The sequence below is a fragment of the Cryptotermes secundus genome, unplaced genomic scaffold (assembly GCF_002891405.2).
Source record: "Cryptotermes secundus unplaced genomic scaffold, Csec_1.0 scaffold277, whole genome shotgun sequence".
Classification (NCBI taxonomy): Eukaryota; Metazoa; Arthropoda; class Insecta; order Blattodea; family Kalotermitidae; genus Cryptotermes; species Cryptotermes secundus.
In genome coordinates, this window is record NW_019720164.1 from 52,227 (window position 1) to 73,649 (window position 21,423).

General features: G+C 38.0%; 1 protein-coding gene across 4 annotated transcripts in view; it reads right to left on the reverse strand.

Moving 5' to 3' along the window:
* Positions 1–21,423, reverse strand: part of LOC111867150 (filamin-A) — a 308,902-nt gene that overhangs the window by 28,289 nt on the left and 259,190 nt on the right. For all 4 annotated transcript variants that reach the window (XM_023856756.1, XM_023856738.1, XM_023856746.1 and 1 more), the window contains 9 exons: positions 14,365–14,505; positions 13,204–13,332; positions 9,400–9,573; positions 8,888–9,052; positions 5,902–6,105; positions 3,928–4,100; positions 2,491–2,599; positions 1,988–2,152; positions 437–676 (listed from right to left, as the gene is read on the reverse strand). In XM_023856756.1, the coding sequence (XP_023712524.1) occupies positions 437–676; positions 1,988–2,152; positions 2,491–2,599; positions 3,928–4,100; positions 5,902–6,105; positions 8,888–9,052; positions 9,400–9,573; positions 13,204–13,332; positions 14,365–14,505 (1,500 nt within the window). The remainder of the gene's footprint in view (positions 1–436; positions 677–1,987; positions 2,153–2,490; positions 2,600–3,927; positions 4,101–5,901; positions 6,106–8,887; positions 9,053–9,399; positions 9,574–13,203; positions 13,333–14,364; positions 14,506–21,423) is intronic.

The window sequence follows — 21,423 nt, forward strand, 5'->3', positions numbered from 1 at the left end:
CGAGATGGAATTAGAAAAAGAGTAGCAAGACGGTGTTATGTAAACTGGCCAAAGGCAGCCCTTTTAATGTAAATATCAGCGTAAATAGACCAGTGTCCATAGGATAGGATGTACGCAGGGAGTTCTGATTCACCCCTCCATAAGCAGCCGAGTGCAGCGAAGAGCCTAACTAAAAGGGTGGTGACGGACTAAATTAGTAATATTTTCTCATCCCCCCCAGAGGTGTAACAGATACATTCACACAGACATTCCTAAACCATTAGGTAAAATTCAATTTGACAGTACATTTCAACATATCCCTAATTTCTTCTCCATGTAGTCTAGTTTCATCAGAATCAAATTATACCAAATGAAATGATGTTATTACATTCTTTACCATCACAGGTAGAAGAGAAACACAGACTTCAGGGTACAATCACAAGATGACCAAATTTACCTGGTTCTGAGACCACATAACTGACGTAGCAAGAACCATCCTTACGGTCCTTGAAGTCTATTCCTGCTTTGCTGGGGCCCTCAACAGATATGGCAAGGGAACCGGCTCCTGCCTCACGAGTCCAAACATTGAATTCACAGGGTTGGCCCTGTTCACCTCGTTCAAGACCTGGGCCACCGGCATGTACACGATGTGCACCTCCATCTTTAAGTGGGCCAACAGTGAACTGGAATGGTGACCCTGTAAATAATTACTAAGAAATCAGTATCTCATAACCAAGTCCACAAGACAGTATATTCAGTGGTCTGATTTTTCCTTCCTCACTGAAAACTGAATGTTCACACTGTCATAACAAAGGACATCTACAGAACATAACCCTGAGCCAGTCCAACTCCACAGATAGAATTTCATATCATTCTGCCATATATGTTTTGGTGATCTCCTTTCCATGAAGTTTACCACACAAAACTGTGTACATATTCTTGATTCCCAACAATGCATAACTATGTTTGGCTGTATAAGTTCAGGGAGGCAATAATGGACTGGACACAAAGCTTCACTGGGGTAGAATAATGCTTAAAACAATTTTACTGGGGAAACCTCTAGGAATGTAGGTGCTTGGAAGACAAAAAAGGAGACAGAAGAATAATATTAAGAGAGATCTTATGAGAAACAGGTTGTCAGGATAAAAGATGTAAAGAACTGGGCTAGGACCATATCAAGCAGTAGGCTCTTGCACTGTTGGACTTTCAGGGTTTACTGAAGAGCATCACTTATAATGGAATCCCCTTAGGTTTCCCTGAGAAAAGTGGATTTAAAAACTAAACTGAGGAAAACCTTGCATGGAAGTAATGTATCACTGAAAGTGACTTGGATTAATTGAAAAGTCTGTTTCATGAGCTCCACACGTGCTATATGTCCAGGCATTGGAATGTGCTTAACTTAATAACCCTAGCAATAAAAAGTGAAGGCTCTTCACTCTATTATCAATATCTGTCTAGTATTCTAATTTGTTTTCTTACAGTTTAAAGAACTCCCATGAAACTTTAATGTTAGAATAATGATATATCCCAGAACTACTATCAATGACTATACCATCACTGAATGAATGACAATCTTGTATATCCAAGTTACTATTGTACTTTAGCTATTTCATGGTCAAGTTCTTCCTATATCTTCTTACAGCACATTATACTTCACTACCCACATAAAATATATTTTCAGATATTGGTGAAATTTTCACATATGTCTAAAGTAGTTACAGATTCATATATAGTACCCTGTGAACTGAACTGACATGATTCTAGTTTTTCAGCTAAAACATTTGGAAAAAATTACAATCTCCCAGTTACATAACAGTTCTATTTTAACTAGTCACAATTATGGAGCAAAAAATGTTGGACATCTACTGCTTTATCATCTCTATGAAAGACATAATGTGAGAAACACAACACATCCAAATGAAAAAAAAAAAACATGCTTTAACCCTGAGAGAGTTAATGAAGCATTTAACTGAACAGCTATGACAAGGAATCTCCACATTTCACTTACCTGGTATATGTATGTCTTTGTATTTAACTGACACTGTATGGACGCCCAGTTCCTTCGGAACAAAGTGAACAGCATACAGACCATCTTCAACTTCATTGATCTCTGCATCCTCAGTCACTCCTCCAGGTGATGTCACCGTGGCAGAAAGATCAAATGATGTGATTCCTAGTGGGGGAGGAAGGAAAAACAACTCCTATAATGTGACATTTTTACTGGTCAGCATTCTATTATAAATCATAATAATTCAGATATACAACAGAGGTATACATCTAGAATTTTACTGCAAAGATTTAGATCTTTAAAAATGATCCTGTTTTTACTGAAACATGTTAAAGGCACTACCATCCAGGCAGTATTTCATAGCGACTGACATGAACATGGTTTGAGCCAAGATCTGCTCACAAATTACATTTTTTATTCATCTGCAGTAGCAGACTGTCCATTACGTAGAGCATGCAGATCATTAATGAATTTTTAGACTAATTCAAAATCTGTTCACTTGCCTGGCATCTTGAAGGTCAGTTTACACTCGCTGCCAACTTCTGTAATGGGTACAGCTTCTCTTTGGCGTTGGATCTTCTCCCGTTGTCTGTTTGAGCCTTCTCCGCCAACCTGGTCATCCAGTGTTTAATTAGAGTACCAGTTCAGTGTCATAATAATTTATTAAATATTTGAAATATTGGATGAAACTTAAAAAGTGGCAAGAACAAGGCTGAAAACAGGTACGGCACCTGGAAAGTCTCAACAGATGTCTCACAGTATACTGATAATTCTATATGATACTATTAAATCAAAAATCTCACAACCAGTAATAAATAAATGTGACTGATTCTTTTAATATCTTACAACTTCAAAAATGATGGAAGATGTTCACAAATAGCAAGCTGGTGATTGATATTTCAGTTACTGAAGGAAACTGTTTCAATTTTGAATGTTATACAGTGATAGATAACATGGGAAGATGAACATGTATTGTGAGCAGATAAAGATTTGGAAGGTGAATATTTCCATCAAAATAGTAGATAATTTGGCTGATATTCATGTCAGGTACCCCAGGATATAAGTTTAATAAATAAATTGAGAATGATCTGCAAGGAATTGTATTTGCCTGAACAGTTTATATTCTGGAAGATGAATTCATACTAATTTCATACTGATTCCAATATCACATAAGCCTCTCATCAAAACTGTCATTACAAATCTGTGCACATACACAATGTACATTACATATGTGGTACCTACAGTTTCGATTAAAGTGATTGTGGTATTTGTGGTAAGACTCTGGATCAGGATAGGGGCCAGTGGTGGGCCCTTGTGAACAAAGTAATGAAATTTCAGGTTCCACAAAATGCTGGGAACTTCTTGTGTGGCTGAGCAACTGTTTGTTTCTCAAAAAGAGCTGAACTCCATGAAGCAAGTCATTTGTGGTCAGAATTTTATGGATTGGATAGATCTGGCTCAGGACAGGGACCGGTGGAGGGTTTTTGTGAACATGGTGATGAACCTTCAGGTTCCATAAAATGCTGGGAAATTCTTGAGTAGCTGCAGAATTGGCGGTTCCTCCAGAAGGGCTCAGCTCCATGAGTAAGTAAGTAAGATGGTTCACAGCTGAGGCAGGCTACCTGTACAAAACCTCTCAAGAGCTATGTTGGTATTTTTTAAAATTACCAATATAAAAATCACCCACAGGTGTGAGCAAGTTATAGAATAAGGGTGATAACATCAGAAAATTTGAATACTCTTAAAAAAAAGGGTTGTCACCTGGCATACCGAATCCTGAATCATATCAGTCCACTTCATTCTCTCCCACCATTTTCTCTAAGGCCAATTTTAATATTTTTCTTCCAAGTACATACCATTTGGCAAGTATCTGCACCAAATAAAATTAATTTAATTAAGACAAATTTATAGAGTCTCAGGCATAAATAAAAAGCACCTACCTTCACAGTGAAGGGTGAGCCATCCACATGGTGGTCAGCGAACTTGAGATTCACAATGTAGTAACCAGGTTCTGTGGGCTTGTATGAGATGTTCAGAGTTCCATCTTCATTGTCTTTGCACTGAATCTCTGCCTTGCTAGGACCCTCAATTGAGAGGGAAAGACCACCATAACCTGAATTATGAAAATGAATGTCTGTAAAGTACTACCAATATTTAACCCTTTCAGCGTCAGCCTTCTTGAAGGGGTGAGAAATGCCATGCTATGACATTTAAATTTTCATGCTTTCTGAGAAAATACTGTACTTGCCTCAATTTTGATTACTTCCTTTGTTGTTCTTTACAGGTATCTGTTGAATAACTTGGAGGGTCTCACAGTAGTTTTCAACTCATAGGTGAAAAAATTCGTTTTAAGAAAAAACTGTTACAAAAATAAAATTTATCTTTTGGGTGGGACTTTGTATGCAAGAAGAATTTTTATAGTTATTTGACAAGTGTCTTACACTCCTAACAGTTCTGAATGAAATACAAAAGTCTGACGATTTTCTACTGATCAGGTCTAATGTACTGTACTTTTAACAAATCAGTACATAGCTTATGAAATGCAGTCATTTAGTACATTTATGCTCCAGAAAACACTATACATGTAAACCCTTCCGAGATTGTACATACTCGTACATACATTACTATGGATTTTCTTTTCCCATTCCCTTGTTATGTTCCTCTGTTGCACACACAATGTCATTCTTTCTTCCCTGGTAATTTTCAAAAGATACTGTGGCATGGAGACCTGTTATTGAATTGAATTGAATTTATTTACATTCTATAAATCCTAAGCAGGTTAGTACCTTTGGATACAGAACAAGTCAAAAGGTTACATACATAAGTACAGGCAATTTTAGCTTAAAAATTAATATAACTTAATTTTACATCATTCTCTATTTACATTGAAGTATTCATCTAAAGAGTAGAAGGAATGAGCATGTAGATAATTCTTTAACTCTGATTTAAACTTTTTAGTATCATTGCCCAAGTTTTTAATACTTTGTGGCAGATTGTTGAACACTTTTATGCCAGTAAAGTAGACTCCTTTTTGATATACTGATAAAGTTGATGAGGGTAGGTGGAAGTTGTATTTTTGTCTAGTATTCATCTTATAGACATCAGAATTTAATTACTAAGCAATGACCACATAAGCAGCAGCCGTACTCCAGCCTATACTGAGTAACAGTTTCAAAAACAAGCATGTGTACATGGCAACAATTGGAACAGTGTTTTATGTGCAGTCTGTGCCAAGCTGTTAAAAGCAGGACAGTTAGTTGAGAGTAAACAGTTGGAGCAATGAGTTAGTTGTGAGACAGTAGCCAGCTGGTAAGAATGTGAGCATGAAACAGAGTACACTGTTGGGATCTTTCACCAGGCAATGACTGGTGAAGCCATAGCAAACTAAGAAGAGTTTGTGTGTGCTGTAGTTACAGTGACCTCTGGAGTGTATAACTCAGCAGGACTGCTGTAGTTGTTTGTAGTTATGTTCTGCTAGTGTTCAACAAATATGTTGACCAATCCAAACCTGTCTATAGTCACTCTAAAATCATGACAATATTTTCAAGGCACTGATGTGTCTGGAGATGATTTATGATTATTATTCTTTTTCAAAACCCACTCCTTTCCTAACAGTTCAATTATGTTGCCTGCAGAATCCAGACATGATATTACTTCAGTTCCAGGAGTGATATTTTCCTTATATGTGATACAATGGTAACTACATAAAAAAAATGTTCAAAGAAAGTAAGTTGAAACAAACATTCTTCCAGTACTTCATAGCCTATTCATTAATCAAGCCCTATATTTTTGTTTCAACTTATTATTCTCATTTTAACTGGCTGTGAATAAAGAGGGGCAGAGCAAATGATTTCCAGTTTCTAACCAGGATTCTCATGAACTGTGTATCTCTGACCTTTACTAGAAATAAGTACCTGCATTCCGGGTGTCCACAGTGAATGTGTTGTCCACATGTGTTTTGCCTTCCTTGAGGGCAGACCCTGACACTTTCACCTTCTTGGCATCTCCAACTTCTCTCTCTCCAACATTTATCTTGAAAGGTGAATTGGCAATGTGTTTACCGAGGCGCTTCACAGATACAGTATGTTCTCCAACCTCACGAGGAGTAAAGGATATTCCTGCAAAACGCATAAAAATCAAGCTCCAGATCAATCAAGATGGCTTCACATATTCATTCCCATAGAGGCTACACCATGTAAGTGAGTATGCTCACCCAGTGCTGATTATCAACCTGTGGAGTCTTAGATAGTCACACAACCATTCAGTCTCTTCTCCAATAAATGTAACAGAATTCGTAAAAAGACCTTCAAAGAACACAGTATAGTTCTTAAGTAATCAACTGATTTTCTATATCCATTTTACAGAACCATTTATTTTGTAATAAAAGCTCTCTGCGTTTTCACTTGTGGGCACACAACCCAAAGGCTTCAACTGTATTTAACTGGTAGTGAATATGTTAATCCATGTTAGGTGGGTCCCTTGTCATCATGGCATGGCACGTCCTCAGATTACAGATGGAGGAGGCGGCCTTCAGATACAGAATGTAGTTACAAATATATTGAATAAGCAGTGGCTTCTTGGTACTTGGAATGTTAGAAGTATGTATGGGGCAGATTCGCTCAGAGCAGTGGAGGAAGAAATCTAAAAAATAATTTAGATTTAGTAGAAGTACAGGAGATCAGATGGGATGGAGTTGGCCCCGAACCAGCAGGAGAATATACATTTTTCTACAAAAAGGAGAATGAGAATCATGAATTAGGTACAGGCTTTTTCATATATAACAGAATCATATCCACAGTTAAAGGGGTAGAGTTTGTTAGTGATTAGATGTTAAACACAATACTAAGAGGTCGCTGGTGTGATATCCACATTCTGAATGTTTATGCCCCAACTGATGATATAGAAGACAGGTTATAGGAAGAACTAGAATATGTATTCACTAAATACCATATGAAAATTTTGTCAGGAGATTTCAATGTCAAATTAGGTAGGGAAGATATTTTCAAACCCAACAACTGGGAATGAGATTTTATGTGAAATTAATAATGATAATGGAGTTGGTGTAGTAAACTTTGCCACATCCAAAAATATTACTGTCAAAAGTACAATGTTCCTACATTGTAATATTTATAAATTTACTTGGACATCTCCTGATGGAAAGACGCACAACCAAATGGACCAAATTTTGATAGACAAGGGACAACATTCAAATCTACCTGATGTCCGACTGTTCCGGGCAGCTGATTGTGATACTGACCACTATCTGGTGGTAGCAAAAGGTACGGAGAGAATGGCAGTGAATGAACAAACAATGCACAGCGCTCATATGGAGAGGGTCAATCTCAATAAATTAAACAAGTTAGAGGGTAAAGAGCAGCGTATCTTGTTGAAATCTCAAATAGGTTCATAGCTTTGGAAAACTTAGAGTGTGTGCTGGATATTAATAGTGCTTGGGAAACTATTAGAGAGAATATTAAAATTTCTGCTAAAGAGAGTCTAGGTTATTACGACTTGAAGCAGCATAAGCCATGGTCTGATGAAGGATGCTCAAAATTATTAGACCAAAAGGAAACAAGTCAAACTGCAGTGGTTACAGGATCCAAGCGAAATAAATTGGGATAATCTGAACAATATAAGACATGAAATCAAAACCTGATTCAGGAGGTAGTTAAGAGGAGACTGAACTCCAGTAATGCTTGCTACCATTCAGTCCAGAAACTTTTGTCTTCTTGTCTGCTGTCCAAAAACATAAAAATTAGAATATACAAAACTATAATTTTGCCTGTGGTTCTGTATGGGTGTGAAAATGGTCTCTGACATGAAGGGAGGAATATAGACTGAGCATGTTTGAGAAAAGGGTGTTGAGAATATTTGGATCAAAGAAAGATGAAGTGACCGGAGGTTGGAGAAAATTGCATAACAAGGAGCTTCATAACAAGTACTCTTTTCCAAGTGCAATTAGAATGATGAAGTCATATAGGATATTGGTGGGAAAGCCAGAAGGAAAGAGACCACTAGGAAGACAAACATGTAGGTGGGTGGAAAATACTAAAATTGATCTTAAAGAGACAGGATGGGATGGCATGGATTGGAATGATCTGGCTGAGGATAGAGACCAGTGGAGGGCTATTGTGAACACAGTAATAAACCTTCGGATTCCATAAATTGCTGGGAAGTTCTTGAGTAGCTGCACAATTGGTGGCTTCTCAAGAAGGGCTCAGCTCCATGGGTGAGTGAACATGTTGGTACTCATTTCAAGAAGATCATTCTCTCATAAAACTGAATTTTATTTGAAAATTTTATAATAACTCCTGCTTTCTAATTACATTCTGATCAATATTTCCTCCCACTAACTTCACCAACAAGTGGTGGTCGCTTGGTTAGTATAGTTTGCTTGTGGACTAAAACCATGGAGTTTGTTTTTGTTGTATTCTCCCCCACTCAATTTTGGCCATCAAATGTGCTACAAGTTTTCCCACTTGCTTGAAATGACGCTGCATATTTTCATATTGCAACAATTTTTGTAGTAAGCCACAAACTGGGCTGTGCCATAGCTCAAGCGGTTAGTCGCTGGCTTCCCGGGTTCGATCCCGGATCTGGTCAAGTGGGATTTGTGGTGGACAAAGTGGCGGTGGGGCAGGTTTTCTCCGAGTACTTCGGTTTCCCCTGTCAATCTTTATTCCACCAATTGCTCCACAATCACCCTCACCTATCATCTGGGGCTGGTACAATAGGCCAGAAGTGACCGCAGTACAAGGGACTTGGTCCCACCCCNAAGCCATAACAATTTATAATTGCAGGAGCACAAATTGATTTAGACATTTCTTCCTATAATTTATTGTTTAAACATATAAACATGCAGAAACTGCCATACTCTGCAACAGATGAACAAGAACTTACCAATATTGCCATTTGGAAGTCGTTTCAAGAAGCAAGGTTCTTCCAGTCCACTTGGTGCTTGGATTGAGGCATTCAGTGATCTGATGTCTGCATCTGAAACCTTTCCTGGGAATGACACTTCACTGCAGGAGCCAACTGAGATTTGGTTCCTTTTCCTTCCTTCTCCTGTTGAAATTAAGATTTCCTGACTTAATGAAGATAATACTGTGCACCAAGAGGAGGCAGCCACAATGACATATCACCACTCATTGCACTGCACATGATACAAATAATAATGAAGATGAAAGGCATATGTAACCGGTCTATTTAGCTCAAGTTCCTAAAAAGTAATTAAATTATCCGTAGAATAAATATTACTGGCTATGAAGAATAATCTGTACATAATTTACAAACATACATAAACAACATAAATTACAATATACACCAAAATAGTCACTTGATATTTACAAATAACTGACATCCCTGAAGACCTGGTTTAGTCTCAACTTACAAAACAAGAACATTAAATGTACCTGTTATCTTTGCATTGTAGGGACTGCCCTTGATATGCTTGTCACCGAACTTGACAGAGATTTTATATTCTCCTGGAGCTGTTGGTAAATATGATACTGATACTGTGCCATCTTTGTTGTCATGGCAGCTGATCTCTGCTTTGCTTGGACCTTCAACTGCCAAGGACAAACCACCTGAAAATAAAATGTATATAGTTATGTGTGTGTGGCTTACACCTCCCAACCAGCAGCAATATATTTTTGTGTGGGGAGTATCTCATATGATTCCCAACCATTTCTCCATGAAACACTCAAGTTCCTTATATTTAATTAGGTTCAAGAAGAATAAAAGCCATTCTCTAATACAATTATAATCCCAAAAGCTGCTTCTAATATAAGAAAACTCATTACAATAAGGAGCCTTAGATGGAAATCTCTTAAGAATAGCTCTTTATTTCTTTGCTGAAGATTAACACAGAAACTTGCTTCATGTTTGACTGTGGCCGACTCTGATAATGTATGAAGCAAAAGAGAAAATCATGGAACTACTAGACTTCTAATTCTCTATATATAATTTTAAATATATGAAGGAAATTCGTTTTAAAATTCACCACTGTTTACTGATAATGAAATTGAGATACTGTACTAACAGCGCTGTCCTGTTCTTTAAAGTTCAAACGGTTTGGAAAACGGTTTTTTAAGATTGTACATTGGATGTGAATCCATGTTGCAGGGTCTTCCAAGAGAACTGACAGTTAATCATCTGCCCAGGAAAATCCCTGCTGCTAAGAGACTTGAATGTACTCTTTGTCCCTGTCCCTGGGCCCTATCTTGTGCCACTCTAGTACAGTTCACATCTCATGCACCATTTCTCTAAATGAACCTTAACAACATATCAGATGAAGGGTAGAAACTATGACACTCTTCAATATGTAATTTCCTCCACTTGTTATTTCATTTTTTCTATGACTAAATATGCTAACCAAACTATCTCCATTCATATTCTTCCTTTAGAGAAAGAGCTGTGGCATCATGGTCATAAAAGAAAACATGCATAAAATAATAGTCTTATATTTTAATATTAGGTTCTTTCCCTTACACAGGGCAATTATTTATGACAGAAACATGCTGCTAGTAATAGCTTATGGTAGTTTATTGCACTACACTATAGGGAACAGCACAGGGGTCTTTTCTGCATGCAGCATGCAACATTTTATTTGCAGAGATAAAGAAAAGGCTACACATAAATTCCATTTCTTTAACTCTTGCCTTAGAGTATGCCTCACAACTGGACTACTGTAATTTTAACGTATTAGATCGAGTCCCGAGTTCTGAGTTCATCGCAGAAGAAGAAATAGTGCGGTGGAAGCATGCGAACAGAGCGAATTGGAACCAGGGGTACAGAAGATTGCAGGAAGTCGGCGTGTGAGGATTTAAAATGTTTCGAAGATTTTATTTATGTGTAATATTTGTAGTGATTTGAAGCGTTAGTTCCTGTGTTTCATTTGCATTACCAGGAGAGGACTAGTGTGTGTAACAGTATATTATAAAGTGTAAATCTGTGAAACCGCTGTACTGCTTGTATTTAAGTGTGATTAAGAAAGGCTGTAACCAAAGCGCTAACAAATCCAATCATCCGAACTAGAACCAGACATTTTCGTTGCGAGAACCCCCCTACACGCAGCATTATGTATACAGACACCAGTAAAACAGAGACTTATATTTTAATATTACAGACTTTCCTTCAACGGTGTATTCAATCGAGATGGAAACATGTTGCTAGCAACAATGACAGCAGTTTACTTCATGTTCATACAGAGAACAGCACATCTGTCTTTTCTCTGCATGCACTGCTAACACTCTCTCAGCAAAAGAAAATGCCAAACAAGTTTTGCAACACTCTCTGATGGCAGCCTCAGAAACTGCAGCATTTACATGTGATATTTCATTCTGGAAAACTGCTGAAATGCGAGGGTTATTCTAGGATACTTTTCCCTTAAAGTTGCTCCAGAGATAATATTCACAGTAACTAGGATCATGTGATCTTGGAGACAGTAGTCCTCTGCTGATTATTGTGTTCTCAAACACCTCATATACAGTAGTCATGAAAATGTGAGAATCATGTGCCACAGCATTATCTTGATGGAAATATCCATAAAGTGTTTCTTCAGCTGTCAGCAGGTTGAAGAACAGAATCAACATTAGCTCACACACTGACATGAATTAATAGTTTTCTGAAAAATACTAAGCCAATGATTTTCCATGTACTTACAGCATACCACATCCCCACTTATTCTCCGAGTAACAGCATTTGTTGAATGGCATGAAGATTCTCATCACTCCAAATTGTATATTTTCCACACTGACATGACAGTTAAAGCAGACTCATACGCCACCAATTATAAACAATAGCTGGGGATCCATGACTGTGTCATACACATTTTGCAGGAACTAGTTATAAAAAATAATTATTGCTGCATGATCTGCTTGTTTAAGCTTACGCACTACCGTTAGTTTATATAGGTGAAATTTAGTTAGTCTTGTCACTGAAAATGCAGATCCCACTGAAATGTCAGTTTCTTTTGGCAAATGCCTTAATGATTTGTGAGGACTGATCTCTAATCATTCTTGTATATAAGCTTGTTCTTCAGTTAGCTCATTCCACCTGGACTGCCCCTTTTGTCATAAACTAAACCCTTGGTCTGCCAAATTTTCACAAGCTTCAACACATCAGACTTTATGGGAACTCACCCTTATAGGTTTTACAAATGAACCTCTGAATGCATTTTCTGTATGTTTTCTTTCTAATGAAGGATCTGTGTAAGAAAGTTCACTACTGACTCATATACTTCACTGCAAGAGTAACAAATTTAGACCTCAAGATAAAAATATCTGAGTAAGCACAATTCTTACTGATCACATAAAGTTTATTGACTGCACAAATGAGTCATCATCATACTGGTCACAGACAAAAGGTACTGTATGCTATTCCACAGTGTTGATATGTTTCTTTCCTTACCTTTATCACCCTGTTGGTCATGTCAATGTGACACAGGGTGATGGAAGAGTTGACTCGATTAAATATGTAATTGCTTCAGTTTCCAGTGATGGACATCATAGGATGTCATAAAACTTGTTCACATAGTGTGAGGCATGCTTGATGGTAGAAGGGGCTCACCTCCAACAGTTCATATAAAATATGTTACAACTTGTGTCATCGTTCTGCCGCTGCTGTGGTCTAGTGGTCAGCGTTCCTGGCAACAGATCTAGAGGTTCGGGTTTGATTCTCGGCGCTACCAGATTTTCTGAAAGTAATGGGCCTGGAACGGGGTCCACTCAGCCTCATGATGATAATTGAGGACCTATTTCAAGGAAATAGCGGCTCCGGTCTAGAAAACCGAAATTAATGGCTGTGGGGATTCGTTGCACTAACCATGCAACACCCTCTATCCGCAAAAGTTGGCACTAAACTTCGCTGACAAGCAGCGGTTGCTCGGTCGGTATAGTTCGACTGCAGATTAAAATCACGGAGTTTGTTTTTGTTTGTTTGTGTCGTCGTTTTATGACAATCTGTAATGAAGGTCTGATTAAGTATAGACAGTCAGTGCCACACACAAGGAGGACCTTTGGGCTATTCCCTCTAGAGCCATGTAGGACACTACTGTCATGCTATCACTGTTGCTGTCTCAACTGAATATTTTGTATGACATAAAACCAGTATTTTGATTTACTACATATATTCTTAAAGAAGAAGGGCACTGACAACAACTGTAACATCTATTAAGATTAAGAATTATTAACATTTTGAAAGTGCTAAGTATGTACCTGCTCCTGCCCCCTTCGTTGAGATAGTAAAATTGGAGGGTTCACCACAAACACCATGGGTAAGACCTGGTCCATATGCTGTCACATACCCACTACTGAGAGAATCCACATGGAATCTGAATGGTGAACCTACACACATAACACAAAATTACATAATTAAATATCACACAATCTGCATATATTTGTTGTTTTTAATGACATGCTGTGATCATAATTTTCAAAATCACAACTGTCAATAGTGTCTTATGATGAAAATAATTTTGGGTCTCTTTGTTTTTAGTTTCAATTCCAGTGATATCTGTGGCAGTTCATATATATATATATTCATTCATTCATTCTTTCACACTGCCAAATAAGTTAATCCAGTTTCCACATTTTTCTGCTCTTTTCAAATTCCTAAGAAAAAGAGACCAAACATTGCAGACAAGAGGGCAGCATTCCTACTTCATATTTGGGAAGTCCTGGGTTTCAACATCGAACCAAAGACCTGTTACACAGATCAATGTATTATTATTTTTTTCTGTTATTCCACGCAAAGACATTTACCTCATATTAGGTCAAACTATTTTCTTTCACATTCTTTCAGAATTATTACTCATTAATTATCCCACCAATCTAAGCTATTGAAAGTACCATTAAATAAACCAGGAAAATGTAAATACTAACAAACAGATTTCTGTATCATGTTACCATACTGCTATCCTAACTAGAATTTTACCTTGGTGAATACAAAAGATATAACAGTGGTTGATCAATACTTGAATATTGGTGGAAGCTTCTCAAGAAGAGGACAACATTTCAACAGCAGAGATTAAATAAATGATGATTGGAAGTGCCAAAAGAGGTGAAGTTGCATGCTTTCTTAGACTCAGTTTTACACCCTGGCTTCTTTATTCATGGGGAAGAAGTCACTAGATACAACACTGCAAGCATCCCACAGACCTTTTGCTTTCAGCAGGATTCCTGTCCCTGCCATGAACAGAACTTAAACTTTCCAGTCCAAAGTCTACTAACTGAACCACAGAAATAAAATATTTTCATTGAACAAAGTTCACTGTGTCTGTAAAATATAATCACTGAACAAAAGTATTAACTCTGTATGTGCATGGAATTCAGCAATATCTTTCTATGTTAGTATAAGCTCAGACATTTTCAGCTCACCTTGTACATGTTCTCCATTATATTTCACTGAGAGTTCATGCAGCCCTTCCTCTCGAGGCTCATATTTAACGCTTACAGTTCCATCTCGGTTGTCTTCAATAATCGGTTTGTCTATGTTTCCACTTGGCATTTTTATTTCAGCTGCAGAGAAAAGCACATTTAGATTTCAGTTTGCAAACAACTGTATGTTTATAAATACAAACCACTCCGTCCAATGTGACATGTAAGTTTTTACTATGTGAAAACTTATCTCCCTTACATGTTTCAGTCCTTATGGACCATATTCAGAGGGAACATTACAAACTGGAGACTACCATCACAATAGGTGTTTTGATTTAAAATACATACACTTATATCCAGTGGCAGCTCATAGCTAAAATTAGTGGGGGTGCTGCTCCAGAAGCACAGAGTTCCATACAAAGATTTGGCTACTGACATTAAGCTTAAGGATTATATTTTGTATCGTACAAGTATAAAGAAAGAATTAAAGAAAAAAGGACTCATTATATAAATGTTATCGATAATATCATGTGGAAATTGCGGGTGCTGCAGTTCCACAGTGCCTATACACGGGCCACCCCTGCTTATATCCTATAATGCACAGTATGCATAAAGTCAAACATTTCACAATCACAGCAGCTTCCTGGTATTGTAAAGTTTTTAAAAGTTTCTAGATGTTATTTAAAAAACCCTTTATTGTCAATGGTTAAAATTTTAAAACCACATAGGTTCGTGTCCGTACTCCTATCGTCCCTCTTGTATGGGGCAGATTTTGTGCCGCCTGTCTATCTTGATGAGGAGGTTCTTGATGTCGTCCAGGGTTTGTTCGTGGCTTGCTGTGTCTATAACTTTATGAATGACAGTATCATCACATTATATGGCACGGCACAACTAACATCTTGCAAGGCTGATAAAAGTGATATCCACTGAGCTGGCTGCGATTTGAACCGAGCACCTCCTGAATATGAGTCTGGGGAAGTACTGCTGTGCCAACTCATTTGCGTAACACTGTGTAAGATACAGAACCCTACATCCTATTTAACAAGAATGTACCTATTATTTTACTGAGAATGGAAATAACTTTCTTAATAGACACAGACTTGAAATATACTACCATTTATTGAATTATGTTTCACCATTAATGAATGTCCACACTTCCTGAAGGGTAAAGGGTCTACACTTTTATCATTGTTTCACAGAAAACTCATGTAGTTCTTAACTTATACAATAACAGCCTGATATTCATATCCATATAAGAGATAAATAACAACTTTCAACAAGTGCTTTGTTTCCTTGGTGAAATAAGATGCACATTATAGAGTATTACTCTACAATTCCAGACAAAAACTTGATTTTCTTCTATCGCTTCAATTTTTATAAAAATTACTTTAATTTTTTAGCGTTCAATGTGAAATTTTGTGAACTGCAGCATTTTTCATTGTAGCGGGAAATTTTATTTTGAAAAGTTCTATCTTCTGCGATTAAACGCCATGTAGTTCCATGAAAATCAGAACTCTTCATAAGCACCTCTACGAGAACCTCAAATCCTGTAATTTTGTTTCGTTTCTTGGCGATCTCATGCATAACAGCTCCATTCTATCCTCTAAGTTGTGTTAACACTGCTGTATGCAGTTGCTAATACCACTTGAAAAAGGTATATTTTCAGCCTGTAATTGAGTGACTTTTATATTTGTTCTTTTGAGTTCTGTGTTTTAATATGTCATGCCGGTGCATATGTCAGGTACCAATGAAGTGGATTTTTTCAATTTACCTAATCCTTCCCGCCGCACTATGGTCCTGGGGTTGACTCAGCCTCTAACAGAAATGAGTACCAGGAATCTTCCTGGGGGGTAAAGAGCGGCCGGCACGTAAGGCTGACAACCTTACAGCCACCTGTGAGCCAACTGTCTAGAGAAAATGTGGGAGCCTCAACGTCTCACAGTCTCACAACCCTATGGTCCTTCACAGACTGTTACAGGGTTAGCTTTACCTTTTAACTTTTACCCTGCTGACCATGCTGTGAACAAGAAAGGGTGATATGAAAATATGAAACTTATGCTGAGTTACACACACACTCATAAATATGGTCTGAATTAATGTGAAGCTTTCAAAGTCATAGCTGTTCTCCTAGCATGTAAGTTGATTATATAAAATTTTACTGATGCGAGTGTGACTGGCACAGTAGTGCAAGAAGTAACTATTACACTGCAAAAGCAGTTTCTTCCTGGGCAAAAAGTACTGCATGACCTACTTGTTGAACCACAGAAAATACATCTACCTTCATTTCACATCAAGCTTGAACTGATGCAAAATTCTGTAGAGGCCATGAACCAGAATGGAGAAACATTTCAATATCTGATGTGAAAGTTTCCATGAACCAGCGATGTAAGCTAAAAGAAGGGACCTTCATTTGTTATGAATAACAGAAGTTTTAATGAAGTCCTAGAAGGAACTGAGAGAATAGTGTAGCAAGCATTCACAGTCATTGCTGACACCTTTCTGGGCAGACAAGTGGCCAACTACAGATATCTGGTTGAAGAAACAGCTAAAGCCTACAGAATCAATGGGTGCAATATGTCACTGAAATAAATTTCCTTCGTTCTTGCTTAGATTTATTTCAAATGAACCTTGAAGACATCAGTGACGAGTATAGTGAAATATTACATCATGACATTTCTACCATGGACAAATGCTAACAGTGGAAATGGAATCCAACTATGATGGCGATTACTGCCATTCAATAAAATAACTAACTTTAAAATATAAGTTTCAGATCAAATGGAAACAGATTTTGAAAACATTAAATGTGAATGCACATTTTCCTTTTCTCTTACTAGCGTTATAGTAAACAAAAGTGGAGACAACTTGGTACTGGTTTATATTCCCTCTGGCATGTTTAATATTTCCCCAAATAAAAATAAAGAAACATTTACTACTATATTTTCTGCATCATCTGTATAATGTTAGAGTAAATACCTTGTGTGAACCGACATTCCTCTGAAACGTTGGTTCACACAAGATCTACATGGCGCCACATCCCAGAAGACGGCATTCTTCATAATCACCACTATGAAAATCCCAAATTTTACAATATGCACTCCATTTTCTTATGTCTTAAAACACTATGTGGTACAGAACTCTTTGTGCCCAGACCTGGAATCAGTGGCTCAAAATCTATGCAGAGCAACAAATATCATTCATGAGGGAGGGAAAACTGAGCAGTGTAATCTTTCTATATAAGAACCTTCCAACTTCGGTGAAAATAAATACAAATATTTTGCCATCAAATTGTAGAGACATTTTCCATAAATACCCCCACTTAGCGATTGAAACTGCTGTAGCCTGAACAGAATATGGAAACAGCTTCAGCTTTTCAAGAATTGTGTTTGAACATGATACCAACTGTTCTGCAGTAAGAAAACTTGTAAAGCTGTCCCTATGCTTAACAAATTAAGCACTACGCCATGAAGGTGCATGGGGGAGGGAACGTATAATATACATTTTCTTGACCTTGGTACTAGCTGGAGGTGAGTGGTCAGTACCCACTGGATATGAATTTGGATGAACCCCAGAGCCGGTAGTCTGGGCGTGAAAAAGAGAAAATTCTTGACCCCTCGGTCGTCCAGCCCGTAGCCAGTCATTATACCAACTACACTATCCTGGCTCCCCCTAAGACAACTGGTTCTGGGAAGTTCTTTGTTTTGTGGCCTCATAAATTTATTCCGATGAATAAGGTGTGATGAAAATAGTGTAGTGGGAAGCATGGTTATCCTCATGCTGACATCAAAGTGTTTAGTTATTTCTCTTCGTGCTGAGATTTATATTTGCATAGTAACCAATAAATTATTTTGCAGGATACTGCATATGGTTAGCTTAACATCAAGCCAGGACTTGTTGTGATAATGGAAGGCATCGTAATGTCGGTTAGCATTCAAAAGTGTTAAAAGCCAGTAGATAAATCTGTACTCCCACATTTACACCACTATTCAAGGATGTCGCATACATCCAACTCTTACAAAAAGTAGGCTACCTCTTTCTGCAAGTCACAGTATCAAACCCGAAGAACTATGGATGAACAGCAAGGGATTGATTATGAGCTGTCACAGATCGAACCCACTGCAATTACAATAGTTCACATTAAAGTCATAGGCGTACTAAAAGAATTCCATGCCATTAGTACATTTCGGTGACTGAACTGAGTTTGATATTATTATTGGCCTCTGTGCTGTTAAGTTTGCACGTAAATAAACATGAATTGGATTGAATTACTGTAATTATGATGACGACCATCATCGTCGTCATAACCGGGCCTCTGAATGCCATCAGGATGAACTACAATCCTGAAACATGATGAAAGGTGTACGTATGCCTACATAAAAGGTAAAGTTGTCCCTGTGCTTATCTAACTAAGTCATATGCCATGAAGATGTATGGGGAGTGCATGTATATATTGACGTGTTCTTGACATCGGCACTAGTTGGAGCTGAGTGGTCAGCTTCACGCCCTGGCCTCTTTACCCCCGGTACTCACTGGATAGGAGGTTGGGTGGGCCCCAGAACCAGTCTGGACGATATAAAGAGAAAAATTTTTATTCTATCAGCACTCACAATCCTACCCCTTGGTCGTCCAGCCCGTAGCCAGTCACTATACTGACTGCGGTAAGTAAAATAAAGTAAAGTAAAATCAAAAGTCACAAGCCTTTTGTCCACTTGATCTGAATTATCTTTTCATAACACTGTCTTGACTGCTGAATCTGCTTATTATTGGGGCATGGCAAGTTAATTCTGCAAGATAAATTGGGATGGATGTGGAGAGATGCCGCTGTGAACCAAATGAAATGCATACTACAACTCCTCAGTCAAGAGAGATAATCTCTGGCCTCACAGTTTGAACCTAATGTGTGTATATGCCTTGGTGGTATTTAGCCGTCAACACAGCAATAAAAATCAATCGAATTGCTCACATTGCTTTTATTTGACAGTTCCTATATTTTTCGGTTCACATTTGGGGCCATCTTCTGGCAGTGTCATAAACTACGTCTCTTCTTACTGAACTGCCCTACTATGGATCCATATTAGCGCTACTCACATGCAACCGTCACAAAGTTGCAAGTATTTTTCTAACTTAAAAATTTACATTTAAAATTATTTAATATTCTCATGTGATTGAATGTAAAGTGCTATGCTGTTTCCGTGTTTTTGTTCCATACTGTAGGTTGTCCTTCGTCCAGGGTTCGCTCTTATTTATATATCCCGTAGTATAAATAAATTGCTTATGTTATATGTTATAGAAACTATTCACGATAACGTTATTAGTTTTTAGTACCCACTTGTACTTAGGTATGTTACCGTTATTTTTTGTTCTGTGAATGAAGGTGTGTGAACCTATTTGTTATCGTATTGGGTTAGAATTCGTTAAAAGTTAAGCGTTTTATTTTTATTACTGCTTCAATTCTGAATTTCTATTTTTTGAATATACTGTTGTTACTTTCCTTAGGGTGTACTGTGTATTCCTTCTGTGTGGGCGTTTATGTCGTATCTGTTCCCGGTTACAATGTGGACGTGTTGGCGTTATGTTATAATGGACATGTATAGCAAGTGTCACGTAACTTCGAACAAGGTCAAGAGTAACCTTGAATGCGAAGAAGAAAAATTTCAGACAAGGGCGTGGTTTCGAGGTTGTGAGAAGTGACAGGCGGCCAGTTGTTTGTAAGGCACCCTCGAAGCAGGATATACTTACGATTTTTCTATCATCTGTTTAAAAACGTCAGTTTTCTTGTGTGCTGAATCGTACATAATGAGTAAGAAATTAGGTCAGGGTATAGGTCTACACGCCGGTCACGGTAGCCGAGCGGTCTAAGGCATGTACTGTCTTCGCTCGCTCGGAAGCCGGGATCGTGGGTTCGAATCCCACTCAGGACATGGATGTTTGTGTGCGTTTTACTGTGTTTGTCTACAGGTAGAGGCCTTGCGACGAGCTGATCACCCGCCCAAGGAGTCCTACCGAATGTGTAAGATCTAGAAAAACCGAAGTGAATGGAGACGTTCATGGAGGTAGGCCTAGGCTCACTGGGGCTGTAGTGCCAAGGAAAAAAAAAAGTCTACACTCACAGACGAAGCAAGTAATTGCAAATGTATATAATTACTTAACGAGACTAGCAGATAGTGGAGCTGCTGTAAACTTAAAGTCAATCCAGAAAACAGTATGTGAAGCTACAGGAATCGGCCGCACTGCACTGAATGAAATTATTCGAAAACAAAAGAGCTTAGAAGAGGGCGCTTCCTTTGACTCACCGACCAAGAAACGTAAGAAGGAGAAACCTGTAACGGAAAGTGATCGGTTTATAGAAGACGCCATCAGAAGAATGATCTACGACTTTCATAAAACAGAGGGCGAATGAGTTACCATGCCCAAACTTCACAAAAAATGGTAAGAGACCTAAAATTTGAAGGAAGCCTTCCTAGTTGCAGGAGAATTGTTCGCCGGCTTCGTTTTCGTTGGAGAAGGACAAGGGATAATAGAAAAACATTGACTGAAAGGCATAACACCCGTCCTAAACGTCTGCATGATCTGAGGACAATCAGGCAATATCGCAGAGAAGGTCGGCCTATTGTGTATGTCGATGAAACGTACTTGCACAGCAGCCACACATCATCATACTCCTGGGACGACTCTCTAAACAAAACACTCTCCTCTCCTTTTGCCAAAGGTTCACGAGCAATTATTGTACATGGTGGTGGTAAGCAAGGTTTTGTGGAGAAAGCTTTGCTTATGTTTAAGTTAGGCAGAAGAACAGGAGACTACCACCACGAGATGAATTCTGGAAACTTTGAGAAGTGGATCCAGGAAAAATTAATTCCAGACTTGCCTCCAAGAACGGTGATCGTAATTGACAATGCAAGTTACCATAATATTGAAGTAAACAGAGCGCCAACTTCAAATACCAAAGTAGGTGAAATGAAACAGTGGTTGACAGAACGGAACATTTCGTATCCGGCTTCGGCACTGAAACCAGACCTGTACGAAATAATAATAAAAGAAAAGTAAGATAATAAAGAA